The sequence below is a fragment of the Diuraphis noxia genome, unplaced genomic scaffold, assembly GCF_037042655.1.
Source record: "Diuraphis noxia isolate RWA-SAM2 unplaced genomic scaffold, SU_Dnox_SAM2 contig0002, whole genome shotgun sequence".
In the NCBI taxonomy this organism is placed as follows: domain Eukaryota; kingdom Metazoa; phylum Arthropoda; class Insecta; order Hemiptera; family Aphididae; genus Diuraphis; species Diuraphis noxia.
In genome coordinates, this window is record NW_028301712.1 from 47,433,627 (window position 1) to 47,450,388 (window position 16,762).

Below are 16,762 nucleotides of genomic sequence, written 5' to 3' on the forward strand. Positions count from 1 at the left end.
CGTTATTTGCCGGCAAACGACATTTTTACACCGCTCTTGTGGTACCGTTGATAATTGGCCGCTCAGGAGGAAGTTAAAATCTGTTTTTTGTACAACAATATAAATAGCTTCTACCTATAACGTTTACGCGAACTTAATTGCCGAGAACCAATACTGAAGTTTCGTCCGACGAAGGCAGTTGAGTTGACGTACAAATTGAATTACTCGTTCAGACCAATATTTATAAGACACTATTATAGTAAGTACACACATGTTTGTTAATTTTAATTTGACCATTATATTACAATGTAAATGCCTTGGTAGGTTTACTATATAATTAAAATAAATTTTATCGGTTAAATTTTTTGTCGATTTATAACATACAAGTTGTAAACATTTAAATGTATATTAATTTATGCAATGTAATTTATTTATTCGTTTAGTGATTTAAGTAAAAATATTAATTCAAACAAATTTAAATCAAAGAATTTATTGCGGTAAAGAGTGAAATTATACATTTTCTTTGATTTTTAATTTACTATTGGCCAACTATCGTTCTTTTTTTATTTGCTATTACAGTTCAACAATTAAATAAAATATACACATGGGCATATAATATTATATAATGACTTATAAATAGCCTACTATCGTTTTATAATTTTAATAATTATTTTTAAAAACATAAGTATATAGGAACTATATGCCTAGCAGGTAAAAAATATGTAATGTTTTCAGTTTTGGTATTCATTTTTAAAACTGTGCCTATATAAATTTATCTATTTCAAAAATTAAATATTGAATTTTAATTGTATTTTTCAAATTTTTTTTTCCTAATCTCTTAGTATAATTTTGATTTATACCGTTTAGAATCTTTGTTCAACTGGAAGTGTTGATTGTACTTATTGTTCATTTATTTATCCCGAGAAATTTTAAAATTAAGATTAGATCAATAAATTTAAAAAAATGATATTCCAGTAATTTATACTTATATACAATACGTGTTACATAATTACATGTTATGAATTGTCATCGGTTCATCTTAGACCGGAACAAGATACATTGAATTTCCATTCCCAGATAATAAACTCTAAAATCTATATTATAGCAGGCTATTGTAAACTACAGTGAGGTATGTATAGGAGGGGTGGCCTGGTGGGCTGCAGCTACTCCCGAAATTACAGTCTTAACTGTTAAATATATAGTAGCCTCTAGATGCTAGATCATTATTGTTAATTTCTATATATTATATAGATTAAATAGATTCTAGATCCTAGATTAAAATTTAAAATATAAATGTTGTCAATAGGAACTTGGAAAATATCAAAATCTACATAATGAACACGAAAATTTCTTTTCCACCCATTGAATTTTGAAAATGTTAATAAACATATTATATAGGTACTGCTTATGAAATGTGCATACTACCTATACATAAAAATATATAATTCTTATTAGGTATTAAATATACGAAGACGTTACGCTCACGTGTAACACAAGTCATAACAAAAGTTGAACTTAACAGTTTTAATTTTGTGTGGTAGCCGTAACCTTTTAGAATGTAGTAGATTGGCCTCGAACTAAAACTAAGTTATTGTTATTAAACGTAAAGATAAGTAAGAATATTATTTGTGTTTTCGCGTAAGGTTGTACTATATTTTATTTTTTTAGTTATACTATACTATACTATACTTTACTTATATGAGTAAAAAAATATAAAAATTTAAAAATTCTTATAACTCACCTAAAAATTAAACCATCATAAAAAATGATTGTGTAAACCATAGATAGTGTTCTTATCATTAAGCTTGATAATAGGTCAATTCATTCAATTATTGAAGGTTACTACACAAAATTAAAATTGCCGAACCCAAATTTGCTATTTTGTATAATGATTAATGAGGCGTTTTTTTTTTGTTGCCCCTTGGTGTCAAATTCTTAAATATGGCCCTGGCTGAACCTACGTTTGAAAGAAGTAGACAATTTTATAAAATTAAGTTGCTATGTTGGTGTCCTCTTAACATGGCATAACAATATTGCATATCGCATTTATTGTCTCACTAACACAGTAACACATAATATATCAAAATATACGTTCAGTCGATTAAATTTTTTATTGTTAACTAAATATTAGAGTATTTACTCTATATTATATATTATAACATATTATAAAATTACCCATTTACCCATTATGTGCTTACCCATATTATCAAATGGAAAGAATATTGTCATTGTTTTCTTATTGCTTATTCCGATATTTTAAATGAGTTATGTTCGTATGTGTATTTTTAAATATTAATATTTTAGAAACTTTAATATCGAATCTAACGACACAAAATTAGAACTAAATAATGCAGTTTTAAAAAATAGTATACTTAATTAATGATGGTTGATATTTTTATGAATTTCTATGCGTTGGCAATATGGATGCGTCCTATTCGTACTTTTATTAGTACCTACTTTTTAGTTATTACAGCTTACAAGTATAAATTCGTATATTTGAAGTTCAGAACAAGATTTCCAATGAAATCTCCGTTTAGTTTATATTAACAATGTATAACATGTTTCCATATTACAATCGTATATAATATACTTTAGCTTATAATTTATAATTGATCAGTATATTAATTATCATACTTCTATAAACGCCCTAAAATATGACTTCATAGATTTATACCTATTTTAAGCTCTATAGATAATAATATGTAATTTTAATCGAAGGTTTTCTTCTTTAGAATTAAGATTTTAACAATTTATAAAATCTATAACACAATTTATTATCTATAATATATTTCTATAACGCCGGTAGTAAGTAGGTAGGTACTATTTTTATTTTGTTTCAATGAAATAATCTATAAAGGTAATATTATATTAGAAAAAAACATCTAGTTAAAAAAGGTAATAAATAATTTATTAAAATAATTTCGTTAAGTTTATGAAATACATAATAATAAATAAATGTTTTCAAGTTACTAACTGATTTCGAAAAAAATTCTATTTTATAAATCTAGATAAAAATAAATTCAACTTGAATAGCTCATTTAGGTTTTTCGTGTCTATATATTCTCTTATATTAAAATTGTGTACATCGTTAAAACCAATAATTTAGGTGTACCTATTACGTTATACTATGTTTTATTTTTTTGGATAAGCAGTACCTATACTTTGAAATACTAATACAATTTATAAATATAATCAGATGAACTGTGAACAGTAGATACCTATTAGTATACTAAGTAGTTAGTATATTAGTGGGTATATTACCAAAAGATTTACGTGGACTATGAACTTAAATAATAATAATTTCAGTATTCACAAATAGAAATTATCATTAAAAATAAAAAGTAAGCATATCATTAATACACATAACAATACCATTAAAATTCTCTTGTTTACAAATTATAATATAAAGTAATGGTATAATCTTTCACTCAAGAATAAAATAAATAGAGTATAAACGACGTCTATAGTAAATTTATAATTTAGTCATAAAGGACAATAATTTCAACCTACCTATATACTTTAAAGCTGTAGTATTTGTTTCAAAAATTAAAAACGTATTATTGTAATTATTTAATATTTAGTTATATATTATACTCTCCGCTAGATCTTTTTTTTAAATATAAAAATGTATTATTTCATTACAAGGTTACCAATAAGTTTTAACTTATTAATAATATTTTATTCAGGTGTTACATATGTAGGCTTACTTACACGGTTATACACGTAACATGTACATCGAATATCGAGCTTATCCCCTATTCGGGTTTAGGTGTATTTACAACTTTTATGGGGATGTGATTATGATTCATGTGACCTTAGATTTATTTAAGAGCAAGATATGGATAAAAAATATATTTATTTTATATTTTAAAATTAGCTCAGGTTAAAGTTTAATAATGTATTTACTGTTTTTAGTATGTTTAAATATTATTATTCATTATGCCATAGAAAAAGATATTCGCATTACACACCTTAGGTATCTTAATTTTTTTGAAAACCTTTTTAGGCCAATAAGAACCATTCAGGCTAGTTGACAATACTTAAGAAACTAAATCTATAGTCTATACACAGAACATTTGGCTCTATATAAAAAATAAAAAAAAGGGGTAAATCGCTACATTGTGTTGAACCAACGTCCAATATTATTATAACACTATTATTTTAATTATTATAGAACTTTTCAATTATATAAAATAACTCGGAAGCTTTACAAAAACACTATTTCATTAGTAACGTTTTTATTTGGCGTGATAATTGTATGGCTATTTGAACGATGTGTGCTTTGGTTTGATCTATTTGTTAATTTTTGAAATTTTAGACTTTTTCGTTTTATATTAATAAATAGTTTGTTTCTCAATCAAAAAGATTGAAAATTGAATAAATGGTTCCTTTTAAGTTTTCCTTTCAGTTAATTAAAAAATGTCAAAAATACATCGGGACAATTAGGCATTTGATGGTTAAATTTTAGCAAAATTGAATATTTGAATTAAGTTATTTTTTGGTAATAAAAAAAATAAAATAAATGTTTTTCGTAACATTTTGAAATATTTTAATGTAACTTACATTATTATTTTCTATAATTTAATACATAAGGAATTTTTTTAAATATATGACTAATTTTAAGTCTTTTATTTATCACGAAACTTTTCTCACAAATCTATGTTTTGTCGGTTTTGACTTTTATAAGTTAGATGGTATGTTTTTGGCACTAATTGTTGGTTAAGCCTATGCCAAATTAAGAAAATAATAATCATTACTAATAAAAATTAAATTATAAGATAAGTTAAATATCCTTTGAAATAGGTAGGTTCTGATCTATCGCTAGAGCCGGTACACGAAATATCCAATGACGACTTCTTTATTTTTTTCACTAAGGAATAATGTTTTTTTTTTTTAAGAGATGTAACAACATGATATATGCTTAATTAATATTCATATTAACATGATAATCTATTTACTTATCTATTAATAACTGTCAAAAATAATATTATAAACATTTAAAAAATAATTTGCAGTACAATGACGATTGAAAACAAATTGCTTAATTTGTGCATTGACGAGAGTCCACCAAGGAATGAACCATTAGTAGCCAAGTATATGAGGTAATTAATTTTTTTTTTAAATTTATTCGGTTTGAGTACCTATGTAATTTTAATAATTAATTTTTATAGGAGTTTTGCTTTTCCTGTACTATCGAAACTATCCCCATTTAACATATCCAAAACAGGTAGCTACTTATCAGCAAATAAGAATGTTATTTTACAAAAATATGGAGCAGTAAGTACTTAATTAAAAAATAATAATAATTGAATAGATATTATTTATAATTATAATTATATGAAGAAAAGTAATTAAAAATGTAACTGCAGTAGTTTTCACTTTATGTGCATGAATATTAATTCATATTGATATTTTATTTATTTACTTATTTTATTTCAAACACATTATACAATTTTTTATGGAGTTATAAGTACCTTTACAGTATACATAATTTAATTAGGTATATAATTGACGAATATATATATATATATATATTTTAAATATTATTCTCAAGAATTAAAATACCAAGTGTACACTGTATAGTATACAGATACATAGTTAATGTATTATGTACATTTAAGATAACATAGTGGTTTTAAATCGTGATTCTATTATAATTGTATTAATACTATATTTATGTTAAAATAACTTTAATAATGAATAACATGACATGTGATTATTATAAAACATGATTGACCACGTGATTTTAAATCGCGCTTTATAGAGTTTAAAGTGATATACATTTAAAGTATAACGTGATAAGTATAATGAAAATAAACATAATTATTATAAATATTTATAACTATATATATTAGTAAAAACATTTTAAACCTTGACCTGAATAGTAAATTATTGTTGTGATATAAAAAAAAATTAATTATTTAATATGACATACCCTCTATCAAACAGCTATAGGTATATAGAAGTTCTGCAGCAGGATGATAATTTATATTTTTTTTAATTATTTAAAAAAAATATTGATTGAAATAGTTATTGGGACGAAAATATTTTATTCTATATTAAAACAAACTTATTCCAGTTCACAAAACTAATTTGGAAAAAAGGCTTATGTTAGGTTTGAAAATTGTACACGTGGCATTTGATAAAAAGCACGTGTAATAGGTTTATGTATTATTAGTCAAAAAAAATATTGCTTATCTACATAAAAGTAAATATGTGCATGTTCTGTGTACATATTCGGCTACTGACTATTATGTACCTATATCATTTTTTCATACTTATACCACTTGTACAATAACATTTTTAAAACAGAATATTTTATTGTCCCAGCAGTCCACATTGAAATATCAATATGGGTGAGTAGGTACTTCTTTCAAGTTCAAATTACTATCGCCGTAAAGCATTAGTTTAAATTAAGTCAATTCTGTTAAGACAGAATTAGTATATTGTGTATTTTATGAGTAGATATATTTTTTATTTTTAACTCATGTATGAATATTATGAATGGCTACTAATACAACTTCTTTTTAAGCACCTACTTATTTTCTTTAACAATAATCGTGATCATCATACTTAAAAAATAAAACACAAGTATATACAAATTTAAAATAATTGTTATCCTTGAACAATAAGAATCACTACTAATTTTTTTTGTTCATTAAATCTAACTTATACTTTAGAATTTGTTTTTGTGATAAATTATAATCCGTATGTTGATGTAAATATATGTATTGTAGTGTTTTACTTTTGATTATATAGGTGCATTTCAAGATAAATTAAATTATAAATAGTCATAATAATATAATAATATATTTTATTTTATTTGGTCTTATAGTGTAAATTGGTATTATGCTTCAGGTTTTTTTTGTTTAGTGTTCATTAAGACACATTCAGTGCAGTGAACATTGTTACTTTGTGCAGTGCAAAAACAATTTCAAAAAGATATTTATTCCATATTAAAAAACATTAATTGCGTTAACCTTGAATAAAAACAAAATTATTTTTAGATACATTTTGAAAATGAATTATTGCGTTTTAGTTTTATCTAGCTCGCTGATCGATTATCTGGGTTGTGGACACTATTGTTATGAAAAATCGAAATATCATAACAACATGCTTTTCAAAATGTTTTTAATTGTTGATTAAAGTTTATATTCTTTTAAGTTTACTTCAATACTCTATGATTTACGGTAAATTGTTCATCCTTTATAGAAGTTTCTATTTTGGTAATTTCTTAATATTATATAATATATTGTAAAAACAATGATAACAGATAATTAGTTACTACATCTATCTTTCATTCTTTCACTTTTTAAGTTATTTCTTATTTGGTATATCAAAGGTAGAGTCCGGATTTATGTGTTTTTACATATCGTCACTGATTATATGTAGTCTTATGAAATAAATAAATGTACCTATATAATGTAGTAGATAGTAAATATTAATATAGCCGACACAATCCTACGCGGATAATAGTCCGTAAGTTTGGTCTGCGTAGACAAATAATTCCTTACTAGAATCCAAAAGTGGGAATAAGTTTGTGCAGTCAGAAAAAATCATTAAAAAACCCTATGACATGCTTAGTATATAACATGTAATTTTAGGAAGCTGAAAATGATATTGCATCAGTTTTGGAAAAATTGGATTCATTGATAGCAGATATTTTAAGTAATTCGCCATTTAGAGAATTGAATTCTGATAACATAGATGTTAAAATTTGGAATAAAGTTCTCGATGACTTTACGGATCAAGATGGAAATCGGCCAACTTGGGTGTTTACAAACTGGTTGTATTGTGAATGTTATATACATCGTCGTATATTTGAAGCGTTTGAAACTAGGTTAGTATTCGTCCTATTAGTAGTTTCATTCAATTCTTGTAGATATGTTTTCACTAAAATTATATTTTTACGTAATCATGAACTTATTTTATATATTTTAGTACATTCTTAAAAAACTATGATCCATTTTATGAACAAAAAATGAAGGCTTTATCGCATTGTGAAGAAGCTATGGATATTTTAGGAAAATTTCTAATCAAATATTTCAATAAAAATGATGTTCAGTTGAAAAATCTTCGTGAAGACTTGCCGAAAATCATCAAGTGTGCCTTGTGGGGAAATCGTTGTGATCTTTCACAAACTGGTGGTGATGCTATTGCACAAAATGAGAGCCCGTTAGATTTAGTTGAATCATTACAACCTCTTATGCTTGCTGACGAATCATCTAAAATAGTTGATTTTTTATTTACTTCACTCAACAATTCCAATGACAATAAAATTTTAGGTACATAATTTTATCATATTTTTATAAACTAACGGTTTGTATTAATACGATTCCTATAGATTTTTACGTAAATATATATCATCAAAATATGTTCCGCTTAAACGTATATTTTACGTGTGTGTTGACCAAATATTTTACTTGTTTTATGCAAATGATTTTCAGATATTATATTGGACAATGCAGGCTATGAACTTTTCACGGACTTATGTTTAGCTGATTATTTGATGACATATAAATTCGTAAACACTGTACGGTTCCATGGAAAAGCTATACCATGGTTTGTGTCTGATGTAACTAGTAAGGATTTCATTGCTACCATATATTTTGTAGCTAATACTTCCAGAAGTGAAACATTAAAGGAATTAGGCAAGCGATGGGAAGGCTATTTTAAATCTGGTATGTAAATATAATATAAAATAAATTTAATTATATAATATTAAATTAAATTCCATATTAAAACTATATAATATTTCGATAATTTCAAATAATAAAATCAAAAAATGACCAATTTTTAGTTAAAGAGATTAACACGTTAAGAATTTATTAAAAAATAAAAGTAGAATAACAAATATGCTGTTTTTATATTTCTATAGGTACCTTTAAATGCAGATTACATACTTTTAATTATTAAAATATAAAAATAAATTTTTATGATATGAAAACTAGGAATTTTTCTGATTTGAATATAGTGTAATGAACTATGGCTATTTAAATGTATAATATATTAAATTATAAAATATTAATGTATTAGTAATTTAATAAATTCATAATGGTAAAAAAATGTCTATGTTATTATACTTACAGGTCAATGGATATTTGAAAGTGAACAATTTTGGACATTGCCATTCAATTTTGATCAAATGAAATCATTAGATAATGAATTATATTCCAAACTTTCGAAGTCATTTTTAATCATATCCAAAGGAGATCTAAACTACAGGAAACTAGTCGGAGATATATATTGGGAGCCTACAGTACTTTTTACTCAAGCAGTGGGTAGTTTTAAGCCTTCAAAATTGCTAGCATTAAGAACCTTGAAATCGGATATCACTTGTGGCTTAGCAGAAGGTTTAGCAGAACGTATATCGAAAAATGATCCAGACTGGTTAAAAATTGGAAAATATGCTGTTATTCATGTAGATGGTCTTTAAAATGTAGTATTATATATATCGTAATTAGGAAACATATATTTTAAATTTAGATATATTACAAAATTATTGTTATAAACTATCAAGAATTAAAACATGTAATCAAAAAATATTTAATACTAATTGTTTTACTGATTACATATTGTTTGTTGAATTACACATACATACATATATACATTTATATTAGTTAGCTTAAGTTATTATTAGCTTATATAACAACTAATTAAATGCTAAATCATATTTATATCGATTATAGATAAGTAGGTAAATATAAATCGCAACTATTATTGATATTCTTCTATGTCTTAAATATATATTTCCAATTAAAGATGTACTATTTTACTCGTATCTATGTTTTAAAATGTATTAAATGTAGTCAATTTAAAAATTGTTTTTAATTTCATATTTATTTAATATTACAATTACATATGTTAGGTACATATAAAAATCTTAATTATTTAAAAAAATCATATGTCCAAGAATGAAACACGTAAACAATGATATTTAATAATGATATGTAAAATGTATGATCAGAGGTTATAAAATATATTCTTTTGTACCTAGTTGTATATAACAATTTGAAAACCCCATATAACTAATTATTATGGTTTACAACTTAGTCAGCTTGGATGTGCCAAAATAAAACCATCTCTAAGTATAGTTCGGTTGTGTATAGTGGCCTGGTGGATTTACACGCACCGTCGCCCGTTCGAATCCCGGTCATGGGCGGCATCGCTTTCCGGGCAGTTCATGCTTTCTAGGGAGAGAGGCCGCTGCCCCTCATCCGGGCATGTCAGAAACCTACGGGTGCCCAATTCCAAATTCTGCCAAAAACCACACACATGGACCAACAAACCTACCCAACCCAAAAACCTACAATACCCTTCCTACGCACAATGGTTATGTTTCCGCGGGTTAATTAATAATAATAAAAATAATAATAAAAAAAAGTATAGTTCGCCGATTTAGTTGTTATAATAATGATCAATATAATCAGGGTTTTGGAATAAACAGGATATAAAGATATTATTTTGGTTAAAAGGTTGAAAATTCTTTAGGTAATTCAAGGTTCTTTATAAGTTGTTCTTAAAGCAATTTCAAATTATCAAAAATACATACTATGCATACAATTTTTTGGCATTTGAATATCTAATTTTGATAAAATTGGTTATTTTAAATGGAAAATAAAGATATTTTTAAATACTATCTAAGTGCATAATGAACTTTTCAGAATATTTTGACTAATTTTAAGTTATTAATATTATATACCCATTCACGAGGTTCGACTTCAATTTTTTGTTTATTCGAACAATAAACACAACCATTACTACCTACTCATTGTGATGAGGTAATTTCGTACTTGATTTTGGTTATTGATAATGTTATTAAGTTCTAAGTAAACACAACGAATACCACGAATATAAAACAGCTTGTGTATTTCATTTCATCGGATACAATTTTAAAATTTTGGTCAGAATATGAGTTTTTCGTATTCGTCATGTTAAAGTTTAACATATTATTTAATTTGTTAATTGAGGAAAAAGTTAAAAACTAAATAATACACATATTATTATCAAATTATTCTGCAGTCCGAGTAAATGTTATCTATATGGCTTGACAACTAGCTAAAAGCTGATCAAGAAACCTTTAAACATAAATAATTATTATTAATCACTTTACTGTCAGATAAATATAGGCATGCATATATACTTGGATTTATTATAAAAAACTGATTGTGGTTAGGTTACTTATATCTATATTCCGCACACGAGGAATTTATGAAAAGTAGTTAACGAGACATGATATTAATATATATCTGAATAAAGAAATGCTGTGATTTGCTAATAGATCGTAGTATGTAGTCAGTGGAAAAGATTAACAAATTCTATGATGACCATAGAAATAATTTATGTCTACAGCGATTTTTAGGAAAAGTGACCCTCGACAGTGGCGTGTCTGGTGGACGTTTTGTTGCAGGGGCTCTAAAAATGATAGCGTTAGTTCACATGTTGCAGTTTTGTAGAACTACCAACTTTATACTTAAAAAATGTTAAGAACCATCATCGTATTTCAGAAATAGCGTACCAGCTACGCCACTGAAAACGACTGTACCTAAATACAAAAAATTCCTTGAATAAAATGTTCAAGAAAATATTATATCCATGCATGAAAATAGATTTTGTAGAACATAAAACTATTGATTTAAATTTTTTTTTAATAAAACTTAAATAAAAGCTAATTTTAATGAGCTTTCAAAATACCCATCTAACTACTTAACAATTAGTTTACTAAATTGTTGTCCATTTATTTTACCTTTTTTTTTTCATTGAACATTTTTGTTTTTGGTCACTTGGATATATTTCCTGTGATCAGTTTTCACTGTTTTCAGTTTTCATCTATGGACATTAATATCTTAACTCTTTACTTCATACTCATAAGAATGAGTGGTATAGTAGTGATCATCCGACTATAATTCAAAATGCTATGATATGAAAACTCTTTGATTATTAATTATTTTAAGAATTCCTAACATTGATGTGATTCTGATTAAAACAATTTCAAAAACTTACTTCTGTATCCCTAAGTTTAAATGATTTATGTCAAGAAAACTTTAAATAATAATAATAATAACTATTTTAGTTATATTATCATATTATATTTAATAGTGTTAATACCATGATTTAATCTTAATACTATAATATTTGCATGTAATTATGAATTCAATAAATTATTGGCTATCTATTCGTTTAATTTTAATTCATTTTTTAATAAGTATATGAACTATGAAAGTAATTATTGATTATTAATCATTGCGATTAGTACCTATATGATATTATAAATATAAAGCATAAAACATTGCGTTGTTGCTATCTATGACCTTTGTTTTTTTTTGTTTTTCTTTAAAAAAATACAACATTTATAACTTTGTAAATATTTTAAAAATATTATCATATAGCTATGGATAAATTAAACATTAATTGAGCTAATGTGATATCATAATATGCAGTTCAGGTTTAATGATACACTCATAACATGTGTAGGCGCAAAGATATGTGGACATTGGACATTTTATACAGGTGCAAAGTGCATAAGAGTGATTTTTATATATACAGTTAGTGTTGGATTTATGAGTCAATTAAAAGTATTTTGTTTTCAAATGTATGTCATCATTTTAATTCATTTAGAATTAACTTATCATATTAAATTCATTATAGAGCTATTTTTGTTAATGTTGTGTAGTATGGTGCACATAACACATATAATTTCATAGTTAAATTTTTAAGATAGGTACCAGGTTCCTACTAAGGAAAAATGTGAATTACCTGATTATCAAGTGATATTATTTTTTTTAAGTATGTAAGTGTATTGAATTTTAATATTTAAAATTAATATTTTCATTTTTTTATTTTTATACTATCCTAAAAAATGCAATAAACCGTATTTAATTTCAATAAAATGCGTTAGTTTAGAATCAAAATATTGATCAAATAATAATTACCGTTCTGAATTAAATACTTATGCTTTATCTCATAAACTAATAGGTATATAGGTACGTAATATGTATTTCAAGAGTTTAATTATTTTTTTCTATTATGTTGGCCTCACAAATTGTGAGTCACAATTATTAATATTGGCTCATCTAACTAACAATATATTGTGATTCGTGTTTATTATGGAACATAAGTAGTTGTTGTAATATTTTAGATTTCTGATGTTTGGGTTAGTATATTTAATATTATTTATAATATATCAAGACAAATAAATGCGAAAATCGTTCGAAACACAAATGTTCTAAAACTTTTATTGGGCGTCAGTAAGACAAAACACCGCAATTAAAATAGGTGGAATACGACCCATGTACCCATCGTTATTGATATATATTACCTGTATAATATACACGTTTGCTATTATAAATAATGATTACATTTATGTTATCACTAATGTATAATAATATAATTAATATTTTATCGACAATGGTGTCCATAATATTACATTAGATAATCCTTGGTTTATCTAAATTTCTTCGCGAACCATCTAGAACAATCTAAGGGAACTCCTACACATAATTATGATTTATACCTACATGGTATTATTATATTATTTATACAGAGTGAATAGAATACATTATGTATATACGTTACCGAAAAAAACGTAAATTAAGGAATTAATGTTAATGACTAGTTAATAACGATATTTCCGATCAAATTTGAAATTAGACAGTACACGATATTTACTAGGAAATAACATTAATGTCCATTGTTTTTTAGTAATGGTGCTTACAGAATAATATTTTCTAGGCAATTTTCAGACATAATTCATAGAAATGTTAAATCAGCTATTTGTTTATTGAATTAGAAATGGCCTTGCGATGTAAAATCGATTTATTGATTAATGTAGGTATATAATCAGTAATTATAATAATGTATTTTTCGTCTTTAATAAGTTTATGGTCCTACATTAGGTACCTATTAAGTAAAAGATGTATATCGAATACCTATATAACTGTTGTCTATATTGTTAGTATACAATATAAATCACGATAACTTGTTTGTTATGAATGTTATGATAATTAATTAAATAATAATATTTGTATTTACTTACGCCTATTAGCAAATTGCATAACATGTATCTAGTACTTACTAACTTCGAAATGCACAGCACATCAAATTGTGAAAACAAATTATTTAATTTATGTGCCTGACTAATATTATCTATAATTTATTTAATATTACATTTCTGGACCAATTTAAATATTTCGCTGTACTCAACATATTGTTATCAACATTGACTATCAATATTAGACATTAAGGTGATCTCCTAGTCATATCAGTAAATGTGTTAGCAAAATATTAGATTTTTACAACATTGACTATGCTATCAGTTAATACCTATGTATTGATGATATCATCTACTTATGTTAGGAGTTCATGACAAGGCTGGATTGGACAAATTCGTGGAGTCAAAACAAAATATATACAAGGGATGATTTCCCATGCAACATCACCCCTCCCACCACCATTTATCCTTTAATCGTGAATTTATTCAAATTCTGGTTTTTTAAATTTTTATGATACATTCAAGATAATATTTTCAAATTCTTAATTTTTTTTGTAGATACTAATTTTAAGGGGTGTCCTACTATGGCCATACAAACTTCAATTTTTTCAAATGAGATAAGACTATTTTTTTCTGTAAATTATTCAGTGAATAATTTTACTGAACATTTTGATCTACTTAATTAAAAATTCAAATGATAAGTTAATCAGTTATTAAAATATTTCTGCTACGATTAATAGTCCTTAAAAATTGTTTTACAAAAGTATAAAGAAGCTATAATATTGGATCTAGTATTTACTATACTTGGATTATTTTTACAAAATAAAAATGTTAATAATAAATATTTATCGCAAAAAAATTTCAAAACACCATACATCTCATATCTTCTAAAGAAAAATTTTGAAGAAAAATAGTAGTTCTAGTCATCCTGTATATTTAATTTTTTTGTAAGTATCTAAGTAATTTATGTAGGTAAGCATATATATTTTAAACGTAATATTGGCCGGTAATGCAATATAACATTGCTCAATATTAATTAATCACCACAAAATCATAGTCCTGCGTTACAGTGTTGATAATATTTACGGAATATAACGATATTTTTCTTCCAAAATCAAAATGTGAGTACATTGTATGAAAAAAATCCATGGAAGTTACATTGCAGTAGGGTAGCCGAGGATGAATGTTTATTGAATGCTCATTAATTTGTTCAATGCTTTGTTTTATTTCCAATGTCTTATTTGCTATAGTAGTATAATACTATAACGTGTAAGCAAAAATAGTACAGCCATCTGGGTGGTTCCACTTTCCTCCAAAAACGAGATACCGTTTTTCTCCACTGTCCATTTTCCTCCACATTATTTTCAACTAAAATTATGACTATTTTCCTCCTGCAATGTTTTAGCCAGAGTTGTAGTACTAAGTTCCGTATTATAAATATAGATTAAGACTAGTATTACAGTTTGCGCTTATTGGTTGATGATTAGTGATTAGTGATTACATTCTGATATCGACTATCTATATCAGCTATTGAAAAATGCTAGTCCAAGTAATTACAAAAAGTAAAATCTGCTTTAGGCGTCGGTTGCGACGCGCATCATGGCCGATCGAATTCCGGTCATGGGTGGCATCGCTTTTTGGGCAGTTCATGCAGTCTGGAGAGAGAGATCACTCGGACATGGCAGAATCTTACGGGTGCCCAATATAAAATTCTGCCACATACGTGTACCAACAAACTTGCCAAACCCAAAAACCCAAAAACCTACAGTACCCTCCCAACATCCAATGGCTTATGGTGCCGTGGGATGATTAATAATAAAAAATAAAAAAAATAATCATTCATATTATATATAATTTTTCTTTTATTTAAACAAGTCATTTGTTGCTGAATTGTTCTATAATTATAAAAAAGTATAATATTATAATTTATTTATTTATCATTTTTTTTTTTTTTTTGTTGCTATGTACCTATATATTGTATAAATTATTTATACTGACTATTTTATTATTTTATTTATTATTTATTGGAAGAAAATAGTCAAGAATTATTTTTATTTTTTTAGAGGAAAATGAACAGCGGAGGAAAACGGCATCTCGTTTTTGGAGGAAAATGGCTAAGGCTAGAATCTAGATTCACATAATAATGATAGCTGACAGGCCAATATGTAATAGTGTAATAGTTCAAGTCGTGACAAACTGATAATCTTGGAACTACTTATTTTCTAAACATTTTCCATAGTATTTTCTATGTTCTATCAACAGATTAAAAGGGATACACGCGATAAGTTTTTTATTTATAAAATGTAGACATGGATGCAGAGCACATAATATTATATAGAGGCGGAGAGTAATAATTTTGGTACCATAATACGATATACTTATAAACATTCACTATAAGTATAATATTCATAATTAATGAGTATCCAATGAATTTTATCATAATTGCGCCAAGGTCTGAAGTTTTTTCACCACTGATGTTAGCCTTAGTTTGATTTTCAATTAGCTTAATAATGTATCTATATAAAATATTTTTTTTTCAAGTATTTTTCGGTGTTAAAATCATTATAAAATAAAATTCAAAACATATACAGTTGTAACGAGTAAATATTTTGAGAAATACATTTTATAAACACTAGAGGTACTTATGTAATGTAAACTAATGGTTAATTATATATTATATTACACGTTACAAGCATGATGTGGATCGAATTTTATCAATATCACAAATTTAATTTTAATAAAAAAAACACACATGTATTTTTTACTGGCCTATTAATTATATAAAAATATATA

General features: G+C 25.5%; 1 protein-coding gene across 1 annotated transcript; it reads left to right on the forward strand.

Moving 5' to 3' along the window:
* Positions 1-82: 82 nt before the first annotated feature.
* LOC149058580 (damage-control phosphatase 1-like) lies at positions 83-9,800 on the forward strand. The gene is made up of 7 exons (XM_089221083.1): positions 83-238; positions 4,995-5,081; positions 5,151-5,256; positions 7,584-7,819; positions 7,921-8,264; positions 8,427-8,660; positions 9,069-9,800. The coding sequence occupies exons 2-7, from the start codon at positions 4,999-5,001 to the stop codon at positions 9,413-9,415; spliced, it is 1,350 nt and encodes a 449-aa protein (XP_089077209.1). The 5' UTR covers positions 83-238; positions 4,995-4,998; the 3' UTR covers positions 9,416-9,800.
* The last annotated feature ends 6,962 nt before the right edge of the window (positions 9,801-16,762 follow it).

Coding starts and splice junctions, on each gene's coding strand:
- LOC149058580 (XM_089221083.1), top strand. CDS start 4,999: ATGACGATTGAAAACAAATTGCTTAATTTGTGCATTGACGAGAGTCCA. Junction 5,082..5,150: donor TTAGTAGCCAAGTATATGAG/GTAATTAATTTT, acceptor TAATTTTTATAG/GAGTTTTGCTTTTCCTGTAC. Junction 8,265..8,426: donor CAATGACAATAAAATTTTAG/GTACATAATTTT, acceptor AATGATTTTCAG/ATATTATATTGGACAATGCA.